We start from the raw sequence: 12,140 nt of genomic DNA, 5'->3' as shown, positions 1-12,140 counted from the left end.
ATATACATATGTATAAGGGATACATGGATATACTGCATATACCTATATAAATATCCATATACACACATGGTTATATTCCATATACATACGTATATCACAGAATCACAGAATTTCTAGGTTGGAAGAGACCTCAAGATCATCAAGTCCAACCTCTGACCTAACACTAACAGTCCCCACTAAACCATATCCCTAAGCTCTACATCTAAACGTCTTTTAAAGACTTCTAGGGATGGTGACTCCACCACTTCCCTGGGCAGCCTGTTCCAGTGTCCAACAACCCTTTCGGTAAAGATATATATACATACACAGATATATCCGTATATATGCATGGATGTACTCCATATGCATACATATATATATGGATATATCCGTGTACATACATAGATAAACCCACTATCCATACATATATGTATAAATACAGGGATATATGCATGTATATACACAGATATACCCTCGTACATAGATATGTACCCATATACACACAGGGATGCACTCTTTATACATAAACATTTTAATATTCACACACACGCCCCTCTGGCCCCGCCCCCGGCGCTGGCCCCGCCCTCCCCGCAGTCCTCCAGAGCATAAGAGCCGCAGGACAGAGCGGCCCGTTTGGCACTGCGGGCGGAAGTACGGTGGGTGCGCGCCGGAAGTGAGGGCTGTCGGGGCCGCCGCCTGCTGTGAGGAGGAGGCGGAGGAGGAGGCGGCGGGGGGAAGATGCCGGTGGCGGTGATGGCGGAGGGCGCCTTCAGCTTCAGGAAGCTGCTGGAGCAGTGCGAGACGCAGGAGCTCGAGGTGGGGACGCGGGGTGTCCCCCTCTGTGGGCTCGTCGCCGCTCTCAGCCCGCGCCCGCTCCGCTGCGGGCCCTGCGGCGTCTGTGAGGGGCTGGGGGGGGAGAGGCAGGGCTCAGAGGTTGGCAATGAGGAGACATTTCTGTCAGAAAGAGCAGCCAGGCACTGGGACGGGCTGCCCAGGGAGGTGGTGGGGTCACCATCCCTGGGGGTGCTCAAGGAGAGGCTGGACGTGGTGCTTGGGGACATGGAGATACTGGTATTAGGGGGATGGTTGGACCAGACAGTCTTGGAGCTCCTTCCCAGCCGTAATGGTTCTATGAAATGCTTCACTGTGAGCAGTAGCTCCGTTTTTGCTTCCTTCAGCAGTACTGTAGTTATAAAACTACAGATTTTTAGGCTGGTTCTGGGGGTGGTTGGTTTTCCATCTGTTCTTCCAGGCTTCTGACAGAAGCTAATGATTTTTCTTCAATTTGTCACGGGGAAACACCAGAGGTGAAGTTGCACGGTGCTCACAGGTGGTATTGCTTGAGCTGGCTTTGTTTTAGCAATTGTAATCCAAAGAGCATTTGCAGAAACTCATCAGGGTAGGTGATGATCCCTGGAAAACAGTAAGAATAGCTGGGGATGATATCCACTCTGGCACAGCTAATCACCTCCTCCTGGCTTAGGTGAGCTTGTAAATCACATGTGTAATTAAATCAAGTAGCTGCATAATTGGCTTCCTGAGAGTGCCTGCTGCACTGCCCTTTTGCAATAAGCTTTTAGCTATTTATCAGTCATTTCACTTTTTAAATTATGGTGGGTTATCAAAATTTTATAACTTTGTGATAATTCATTTTTCCCACTTGCATGATTTGTGAGGCCTGCTGAAGTGTGGCAGTGCTTAGGCTGTTTTTTAGCAAGGGCAGCTTGAGTGAGCAAAGAAATTGTGCTCTGGCTGGAACTTCCAGAATGGAAAGTTCCAGAATGGATGGAATTTTTCTTCCTGCATGGAACTGAAGTTCAGGTCAAGGTAGATGAAATCATGAGTACCTAGAACAGCTTGTGAGGAGATATAAAGATGGTTACCACTTCCCTGAGTGAGAGCTAGAACATAGTGTGGTGAAATGTCACTTCCTTGTTGATGCAGCAAAACAAAGCTAAATTCTCTAACTAAAACTTGTGGTGTGTGCAAGTTACTCTGCATAGAAAGATACAACTACTTACAAAGTAGTGCAGCAACTTGTCCACAGCTGTTACCTGATGTGAAATCAGCAACTGCCTAGGAGAGCTTGGTTTTACTGAACTTTGCTGCTTGCTTAGTTGGTAAGAAGTCCTGCTTTTAAAATATCTAACTAAATTCCTTGTGCCTGTTTTTTAGGCCCCTGGAGGAATTGCTACGCCTCTTGTTTATGGCCAGCTTCTGGCCTTATACCTGTTGCATAATGACATGTAAGTGGCTTGTATTAATCTTCAACTTCAGGTAGTGGATTTGTTACTGTTAGGCTGATCAGGACTGATCTGTAGCTGCCAGAATGCTAACGGTTTGTTGTGGGATTAACAAAATGCAAGTAGGTAATGCTGTGTTCTTGAAGTAAATTAAAGTCCAGATTTCAGCCTCACAGCCCCTTACTCTGTTGGAATATTTTCCTCTGTTGGCTCTTGTCCACCTTCGTAACCGAAGGGGCAGATTTCAGTTGTTTCAGTGGTGAAATGGGCTCAGCTGGAAAGCATGGAACACTTTGGTGTTTGACTCGTGGCTCTTCCAAGCTTTGCTCACTTTGAATAAGATTGCAGGCTGCTGCTTGTGTCTACAGCGTGGTAGGGCAGCTTTAAACTAAAAGTGAGGGACACTGATGGTTTAAAGATGTTAAATCTGCATCTGCATCCCTCTGAATGATCCTTTAAATTTAATCTGGTGGGCTGTTACTGCATCCCTGTATGAACTTGATTCTTTGCATTTAGTTTTATTGATGTGCTTCTGGTTACTTGTTCTGGCAGAGTAAACAACACTGCCACATTCAATGACAAAGCCAAAGCTAATGTCAGGGTGGTGATTCCATGATTTGAGTGTTTTCTTGTATTGTAGCTGTATGTTATTTTGGGGCAAAATTCCATTCTGTACTGATGTTGAATATTAGCTTTAGTTAATTAATCCTGACTTGGTGTTGTAGAACCGTGCTTTAATAAGATGCAGTGAATCTTATTTTCTGTTTTGTGTTTTAAATCTTTTGGAGCATTTCTAATCAGTTCCATTCTAGATTTCCTCAGCTGTGCTCTAAAGATCGATGACTAGATATTTCAATTAAATGCATGTGAGAAAGCTGAGTTGAGAAGAGCCAAGCACTCTAAATCTTTGATCCCCAAAGCAGGGTGCAGGCACACTAAGAACACTTTCTTGTACGACTAACAAATAATGTTAATCTGGAATTGCATTTTTGGCTCATCATTTTAAGGTTCTATTTGTGTTTTATATCAGTACAATATTGCATCTGTATAATTTCTAAATACACATGTATTAATGGTGATGGTGCTTAGAAAGGTTTTACTGATAAGTGCATGAACCAAGTTTGGAGACCACCAGTCTAAATGACAACTGACACTATAAAAAGTTAGTTGTGCATGTGTTTGTTCAATTTGCAACTGTTCCAAAAACAGGGCAAACCTAACTTTTGTGAAGTTCTGCTTGTGGTAGAAATGTAGAAAACCTCTTCTCAGCTTTTATTCAATGAGTCGATTAATGAACTATTTTGTTGTGACTGTGATGTCTTCTTGAAAATAACTTTTTTCTACTTCATCAGACATAAAAGGAATTATTTGAAAGCACCAAGATTGTGTCATGCTTGTGTTAATTTTAACATCTGAACCAATCTTTGGTGTCCCCTTGTAGTAAACATTCGGTCACTGAGAAGCATTTTTTAACTTTTTCTAGGAATAATGCACGATATCTTTGGAAAAGAATTCCTCCTGCTATTAAATCTGTAAGTACTTCATAAAATGCCAGCTGATACTAAAACAGTTTTGTGTAAGCTTGCACATGATGATTTTTTTCCCCCTCCAAGGATTCTGTTGGGTGAGTAGCTTTGGGCTCAGTTCTCTGCTGTGAGCTGCATGTCCAGCAGATGGCATACTGGTCTTCCTAAATTCTTCTAGTTGCAGATTTGACAATTCTCTCTTCCTTACAAAGTAATCTGTGATGCAGGATTCTGTAAATCTGGAGTTCTTTGAAAGCCTCGTGGTAAGGGGTAGTCAGCTGGAGGAAGGCAATAGCTGTGTTCTGAATACCTGATTCTGAGATGGGGCCATATTCCACCTGAAGGTGTAAAATACCTTGTGCAGTGAAATGCAACTTCAGATAAGTTGCACCATCAGATTTAACTTTCTGAAGGCACTTTAGTTTGCATTGCATGTGGATCAAAGATGTATGTTGAGTATTTAGCTAAATATACTAGGAATGCCTCCAAACCTTACTTGTTGTTTCAGTTTGAGATGTTTTTTCAAAGAAACAGCTGAGGTTGTATATTTTACAAGAAACAAGTGCTCTGTAGTCCTGAATTAAGAAGTCTCAGGGTCAAGATGGGACCTGTCACATGGTTCTGAAAGACTTTTTTATTGAAAAAAAAAAATTATCAGTTCAGTCAGTTGGCTGAACCAAATCTCATCTGGGCTTTCTCTGAAACTTGCTGTGTTTGAACAGCAGCATTCTGTGAGTAGCTGGTCTGGTTTTTAGGTGTAACTTGTATTTGGTGTGAAGCAACATTCTTATTGGGGGGGGGAAATTTGTTGCATGGGGTATTTCAGGAAGGTTACACCTCTGAAAGCATGGCATTTTACATTGGTAAAATGGTCATTGCAGAGAACAGACAACTATGGATTAACTTTTTTTTTTTTGTCTCAACAGGCAAATGCTGAACTTGGTGCAGTTTGGTCAGTAGGCCAACGAATCTGGCAAAGAGACTTCCCAGGAATCTATACAACAATCAGTGCGCACCAGTGGTCTGAGACCATTCAACCAATCATGGAAGCACTTAGAGGTACCTTAATTTTTTTGTTCTTGACAAGCAACAGCTTAGTCTCATTATAAACCAAAGGTACATTGTTGCCAAGCATTTGTCTGTTTTAATTAAGGGATCTCAGGTATCAGGTGTAAATGAAAAAAGCTCATTAGTAAAACTTTTAGGTATGACTTAGAATGCTTTTATTTATTGTGTCTGGTTGTGTATTCTTTCGTACTGGATTTTCACACAGTGTTTGGCTCTGTAATAGCAAAATGGGCTACTAGGCACTCAACTTTATCCAACTTGTTTAACCAGAAGCGTAGGCAGCTTGGTTTGACATTCCAGAACCTTGTGATGCTTATGAAAGTTTCTTTTAAGTGTGGCTTTAAACAAATGCTTTAGTAGTTATAGGCTGTATAATAGTTACATGCAAATAAACAGTCTTGCTACTAGAGGGCGCTACAGACTGCTAAAAAAATCTTCCAAGTTTTGCAATGATTTCTGTGAGTCTTAGGAACAACTGATTTGTAGGCGCTTTGGTACTAAAGAAGATGTGGGGATAAAAGAAATGATTGTAAATAATTGCTATTTTTCATGATTTTATGATTCAGAACTATTTGAGAAATCCATTTCAAATGGCAAATGCAGTCAAAAGTGGAGTTCCTCAAACTGCAGTTTACATCCTGGTGGTAGTACCCAAGCTGCTGCAAACAACATTTTGAAGTTGAAAGCAATCTGACAGATTTTGCCATGGACATAAGCAAGCTATTGTCAGTATCTGCTGACTGAGACGTGAACAAATTGTGGGAAGGAAGGGGGAACTTTGAGGTTTTAGTGGTTTTCCCAAATGGATTGTGTGCTGTTTGGATTGGAAACATATTCTGAGGTTTCTTGGCTATGGAGATTAGTATGTCTGCTTACATTTATCTCTTTTTAGATGCAACTAGGAGGCGAGCTTTTGGACTGGTTTCTCAAGCATATACATCAATAGTTGCAGATGATTTTGCAGCTTTTGTTGGGCTTCCTGTAGAAGAAGCTGTGAAAGGTACTTTCTGCTAATTCACTGAGTAACTTTTCTGTAAAAGATTGAGATCAGAGAGCTATAAGTGGTAAATAAATGTGTATATATAGCCTGAGTTTATTTTAGAGGGAGTTGATGAGGCAGTGCATAGAGGTAAATGGCTTAGTTTTAGATAAATGTTTCAATTTTACTTGCTACCAGTTACCTTTATCCCCTTCTACCTGTGGAAGTGTCAAAGCAATTCACTGGTTAACAGAGTGAATGTAGTGGGCTAAACTGGTTTCATGTGCTATTACTTTCAAGAGCTTGCTTGTTGAACTAAGTGTCTAAATACTTATGAGAAATGTCTCGGTTATAGCACATAGGCAACATACAGAGATGCTTTTCTACTGGTCTTAGTGTGTATCTGTTCTGTTTCTAACAACTGTATAAGAGTTGTTCTTAAAAACTTTAAAAATGTCTTTTCAGGTGTGTTAGAACAGGGCTGGCAAGCAGACTTTTCCACTCGTATGGTAATGCCTAAAAAGCCAGGTGGGTGGAGCTGTTGTTTCATTGGACATTGAATTTACCATTCTAATAACTATGCAATAGTTTCTAATTAAAATTTTGCATAATGTTATTTCAGATATTTTATGTGGACCTATGCAGCTGTAAAACATGGGATGTTTATGAAATGTAGGAAGTACAGAGTAGTGGGTTTTGTTTGGTCTTACAAGCAGTCTGGATTAAACTAAATCCTCAAATTAACATTTTTAAACAAAAGCAGACAGGATATGCTGACTTCTCCAGCTCCTCCTCTGCTGCTGGCTCTGACTCATTGGAACATAAGTTGGATGACCTCAAATGACATGTCTTAATCTAATAAAGATGAGTAAAAATATACCATTTTTAAACCTGAGAACTTTTTCAGAAGTTAAACTTCTTTAGGCAGGGTTTTAGTAGATCTTTGTGCTGAGGACCTCAACTTGTTGAATAATTTCCTTTGCTTTTAAAACTTTTTCTATGGAATCTTTTAACTGTCTTGGTGTTGATAACGATCTGTGTTGCTGCAAAGCTCAGCCTGCGAAAACACTTTTTCATAGTGGTATCTACGGCTGTTTTCTGTTTGAGGCAAAGATAAATGTTAAGCTGTGAAGGCGGAGATAAAATGACTGCTCTTAAGCTGTACAGTACTACTCTAGAAGCAGGAGCCAAATTGTCATGCATCTAAAGAGAACATAACCAACCAGAGTCCTGAGCTCTTTGACCATTTTTTTCATGAACTAGTTGCAAAATAAGCTGTTTTGAGAACTAGTTACGTGTGGTTCTTTTCCAAAAATGAGCGCAAGAGCTACTATTGGGACAAAAGAAAGAGGCAGGAGGTGTTCACTGTTCTGAAGCTGCATGTCTAGTTCACTGAGCACTGGGTATTGTATGTTTTAAATATGAACTAAAACCTGGGCAATGAACAGCCTTAATTTTAAATACCTGTTTATCCAGGTTTGGCTTGGTGCATATAATCATTTAAAACTGGTCTATGGGGCTAACTTCTGTTATGTTTTTTCTGTAGGTGTACTGGAAGCGTCCTTTAACAGATTTATTCCTTCATCAGGTACTTCCTGTTTGTGTACAATTTGCTTGCATATGTTGAAGACTTGCATGATTAATATGATCAGTTTCATAACTCAGCACCACAGAACAGGAAAATACAATTGGGCTGCTTAAATATTTCTCCCTCAGTCTTCTCTTCCCCTTACATACGAATCTGCAATTTAAATGGTGCTCAAGATTCACACTTATACAGCTGATTCCAGAGCAGGAGTAGGCAGTTGCTGTAAAACAAAAAGGGGTTTGGCTGAAATTTCTGATGAAAAGGCAGTTTCTTCACAAAGCAGCTCTGAGTAGGCTTCGTTGCTTTCATGAGGAGGGATTTCTGAAGTCTTCTGTGTGTAAGAAATTTTTTTCTCAAAGCGTAGCTATAGGTTGAGGTCTGTTGTATTTTGTCATGCTGATTCCCAGAATAGTTTCTTTTTTTATGAGAAGTAAAAGTAGGTCTGAATTGGTGGCGTGTTGTGTCTAACACAGTTGCCAGAAGTGTCTTCAGTTTACAGATTTAGTTTGAAGAGCTAGGGTCTTGCTTCTCAAAACTATTCTAAGCAGTATGTCTTGTTCAACTACTGCTAACTTTTCAGCAAGAATAAACAATGCAATTTTCCTGACTTTTTTTAATTTTTGATTTTCATTCCTGCCATGTCTACCTGGTTCTAGCCACTTGTATTCTATCCCGTCCTTAAACAGTAGTTCCACATTGGTGTTTAAGTATCTGCATGTGCACTGCATTCTTCTGCAACCTGTGCAGTGTTTTGTTAGTCAGGTAACCCAGCGGCTCTGTGACATCTTCAGTATGCCAGCTTGTAGGGAAAGGACCACCTGAAGAGCTCCAGCAGCATTTTTATTCAAGTCCAGGGAATATTCAATAATCACAGATCCCAGTATAGGAAAAAAAAAATAATTTCAAAGCCTTCTGACAACTGGAACTTGGTAGAAGTATCTTTGCTGTTAGTAACTCTTTGACTTAGTTGTGCAGATGACAGAAAAATATTTTATCAGCTAATGCTGCATAGGCAGAAGTTACAGTTCAGATGTGCCCCCTAAGATTCTCATGTGTTTAATATTTTCCATTGATTTACTTTCTTAATTTTATTAATGCTGTGTTTTTGACTTTCATTATTTTTTTTCTAGAACCTGCTCCCGTTCCACCAATTCCAAATGAACAGCAGTTGGCCAGATTGACCGACTATGTGGCTTTCCTTGAAAATTGATTATCCTGCTTCTCTATCCAGAGCAACTTGGGAATCCTGTGTACTGACAGTTCTAGAAATCTAAGACATATTTTGTATCTGTTAAATGTTGCAGCATCCCTTACTCAAATGTGTAAAGTATATCATGTATGTTATCCCAGTTTGTGTTTGCCAAAGTCAAGATAGCAACTGAAACAGTCCTTTAACTCCTGTAATTTTTGTTCAGTAGGTACACAGCAGTATTACTTAGTAAGGTTTTTTTTACTGGCCTGTAGCCAAGAGATACGGAACTTTTTTTTCCAGGCTTATCAGAAATGGAGAAGAAAAGCTTTGAGGAATGAAGCAGGTTAAGTGTACTGGGGGATTAATGTTACTGGGTTACCTGCTTCTGTGGTGAGCACTGCTGTGCTTATCACAGGTCAGTTGTGTGTTGATCTAAAGTACAAAGCGTGGAAGACTGCTATCCATATCTGTAGAGAGCAAATGTTTTGATGAAACAGTAACTTAAATAAGAAAACTATTTACAGTAACCCTTTTGCAAGTCTATTTGTGACATTTTTTTATAGTTGAACTTTTTTTTTCTTGTCGGTCTTTCTGATTTGTTGAATCTTCCTTTTTGTTTTGTGAGAAATTTCACATCAGGCATGTTCTTATGGCAGAGTAATCGATATTCACCTTAAGGAAGAATTTTACTTTTTGGAAGGCTTTATTTTTGAGTGAGCGCACATAGGACACTAGAGTTTTTGCTTGGGAACTGTACCCCTTAGAGCCTGTCATGTCATGTTTCTTTTCAGTATGCTGAGCCAGGATCTGCTACGAACGACTCTTACCTGCCTAAGCTTTCTGGATTGGTCCTGCAGTTACTGGAAGGGAATTTGAAAATCAGAGTAGGTGTTCTGGAGTAGAGGCCAGTCAGGGTAGGGATGATATTTTATGCTGCAGTATCAGTTTGAAGAATAGATTTCCTGTACCAGAGCACTGCTTTGTTAATTTTTAAGTTGAGAGTGGATTTTAGAAGCAAGAAAAGACTTGTATTCCCTGGCTTCTTATCCTTCTTATGCTGGTAAAAAGACTGTGGGAGAATAGTGGTGCTCTAAAGGGCAGTGCATGCTTTCACTTCTCACCCCCCATTCTTCAACATATTCAGTGGTTTTGTCATTGAAGATGGCAGGTGTGCTCTATGTTTTGATTGTTTTTCCAGTGTGCACTACCTACTGTACATTCCTTTAGGGGAATGTGTTTGGGAGGAATTGTAAACTGTGCACTGCTGCTTTGAGAGCTCCCTTTATATGTAAACATTTAGTCAAAGTGATTATTTATTTGAAACCCACCTAAGACTTGGATTTCTTAAGATGATGCAGATTTATTTTCAGTGATATTAAAGAACGCGTTTACATTGATCTTGTGTGCTTGATTTTTAATTTTCCTTAGAGTAAAATTCTGGTTTGGATAGTTTTTTAATGGATTCTTATTGGCCTAATTTGTACAGGGCTAGTTACAGATTAGTGCAATGCTTTGTGCCTAAACATGTATTCAGAACAGCTTCATGTACAGCAATTCTATGAGTTTATATTAAAAACAAAGCACTGATGCCACACAGGAGTCCTGTAAAAATGTTTGAAGGTGTAAAGTACTTGAACTAGGTGAAAATTTCCCCTTCTATGCATGTACTGGGCAATGCTGTTGCAGTTTTTGTGCAGGACATGGAAACAATCCTACTTTCAGTAACAGAAGTTGAACATGATTGCTAACTTGGCTAAATACTTGGCTAATTACTGACATGGCTAATTACTTGCACTTAAGTCTTAATAGGAGAAGAGTACTGTGTATGCTGTTAATCTGACTAAAGCTTGGCTCTTGTCTGCCAGTGCTAGCAAGCTCATCACTTTGGAATAGTATCTGGTCTGCTGCAAAATTAAAGCTGGCTTTTAACTTTGGGTGTGGGATTAACTTGTTTCTTGTCTTGAGTTCTGTGCTCTCAGCTTTGCTGTTATGTTTTGTCTTTTTAACCCAAACTGTTCCAGATCTTTTATCCTTGTTGCCTTTTTGGGGAGTTTCTGGTTTCCTGTTAGTTTTTAAGTCCATCTGCTTGTTACTGTTTCAATAGTGGATATAGCATGGCTTACCACAGTGGCAGTGTATCTTGTTGGTTTTTTTCCTGATCCTTTTGAAGATTGCCTTTGTTCTACCATCTTTTGAACACTGCTCTGTTCTCAGAGTAATAGTGACAGTTATTTCAGTATCTTTCATCAGTAGTGATAACTAGTTTGTGCATCATTGCATATCCATATTCATTTTTTTCCCTCTGGTTAATGTGATACATGCATGGATAACAAACAAATGCACAGTGAAACAGTCGGTAAAATTAAGGTGTTTCTGGTCTCTGCAATCAGAATTTATTATCACTTGAGTAACGTCAATGTTTACATTCTTGCCTTGCTAGTGTAAATAAGTTTTGAATATAGCAGGTTTTGTGATTGGTGGTGGTCTCCTTTGTTATGAGAACTAAACTCCCTGCTGCTCAACCAGTCACTGATATATGGATAGATCTTTCCCATTAGCTTGCAGAAGTTTTTTTGGGGGAAAAAAATCACTATGTGAAGTAGGCCACTCAATCCACATCTGTTGATTCTTCCTGGAAAAAGCTAGCAGATCTGAAGCTGCATGCAAAATGCAACTCCACACTTCCTCAGAAATACTTCTCTCCTTTTTTCACTAGCACAAATGCTTTTTGATTCTCCTGTGTAGATACTGAACACCCTGTCTTGATTTTCAGGTTTAAATAGGCAGGTGAGGAGTGGGCTGAGTCTTAATACCTCTAGCTCCTTTATGAAGTTGTAAATGTTAGTGGTGTTGGGGTGTTGGAGCCAAATGAAATGCTCTGCTTAGTGTCTGAGCAAGGCAAATGGGACAAGCTGCTGTATTCATGTTAATTTGGAGTAAAACTAATGTATCATTGGCAGTACACTAAGATACAGCTTAAAACAAATGCCTTTGTGGGCAAAATTCTTAACTGTCATGGGACCTTTAATGAACTTATTTGGCTCGTATTGAGCTAATATAAGGCAAAAGTACAAATTTTGCAATGTGCTCTTCAAATCAGTGAGCCTTTTCTCATTTTGTAGCTGACCATCAGTTGATTCGCAATACCTCCAAATAGGGAATTTACATCCATTGGCAGGTGTGGCTTAATCCTCCGTGGAGATTGCAATGTGCTGTCCTGAATAACTTGGTTTCTGAGGTTAGTTATCCCATAGCTCCAGAGTGGGAAGGAGGGCTATCTCAGAGTACTCTGAAATGATGGGGTTCAGTTTTAAATTACTGGATCAGAGTTTGGAGTTACAGCAGACAACTGAATTTCACTATCAATTTAGTGGCTGAAGGCAAATGCAGCTTTTCCATGTTAGCAGAGGGTCGCTAGGCAGGGTAGAAGGAGGGATGTTATTGTATAACATAGCTTGCCTAGTGAGCTTAAGATGATTTCTCTCAATGTCTGAGAAAGTTGTGTGTAGAGCTATTGTCAACCAAGCAAGCTGAGGGTAAAAGTTCCTTTCTTGTAAAGGCAGTG

At 39.8% G+C, this 12,140-nt stretch overlaps 1 protein-coding gene across 1 annotated transcript; it reads left to right on the top strand.

The window, feature by feature from the left end:
• Nucleotides 1–656: 656 nt before the first annotated feature.
• Nucleotides 657–10,167, top strand: COPS8 (COP9 signalosome subunit 8). The gene is made up of 8 exons (XM_084288839.1): nt 657–795; nt 2,155–2,225; nt 3,706–3,754; nt 4,675–4,807; nt 5,709–5,816; nt 6,261–6,323; nt 7,342–7,383; nt 8,514–10,167. Exons 1-8 carry the CDS (start codon nt 718–720, stop codon nt 8,591–8,593), a joined length of 624 nt encoding a protein of 207 aa, XP_084144965.1. The 5' UTR covers nt 657–717; the 3' UTR covers nt 8,594–10,167.
• The last annotated feature ends 1,973 nt before the right edge of the window (nt 10,168–12,140 follow it).

Source organism: Netta rufina, assembly GCF_964035555.1.
Source record: "Netta rufina genome assembly, chromosome: 6".
Lineage (NCBI taxonomy): Eukaryota > Metazoa > Chordata > Aves > Anseriformes > Anatidae > Netta > Netta rufina.
Note: the sequence above shows the minus strand (reverse complement) of the source record. Positions and strands in the feature narration are given on the sequence as shown.

Bases quoted from the DNA above. Each gene is read 5' to 3' on its own strand.
- COPS8 (XM_084288839.1), top strand. From the start codon at position 718: ATGCCGGTGGCGGTGATGGCGGAGGGCGCCTTCAGCTTCAGGAAGCTG. The intron at 3,755-4,674 runs GTAAGTACTTCA...TTGTCTCAACAG, and splicing joins TTCCTCCTGCTATTAAATCT to GCAAATGCTGAACTTGGTGC. The intron at 4,808-5,708 runs GTACCTTAATTT...ATCTCTTTTTAG, and splicing joins AATCATGGAAGCACTTAGAG to ATGCAACTAGGAGGCGAGCT.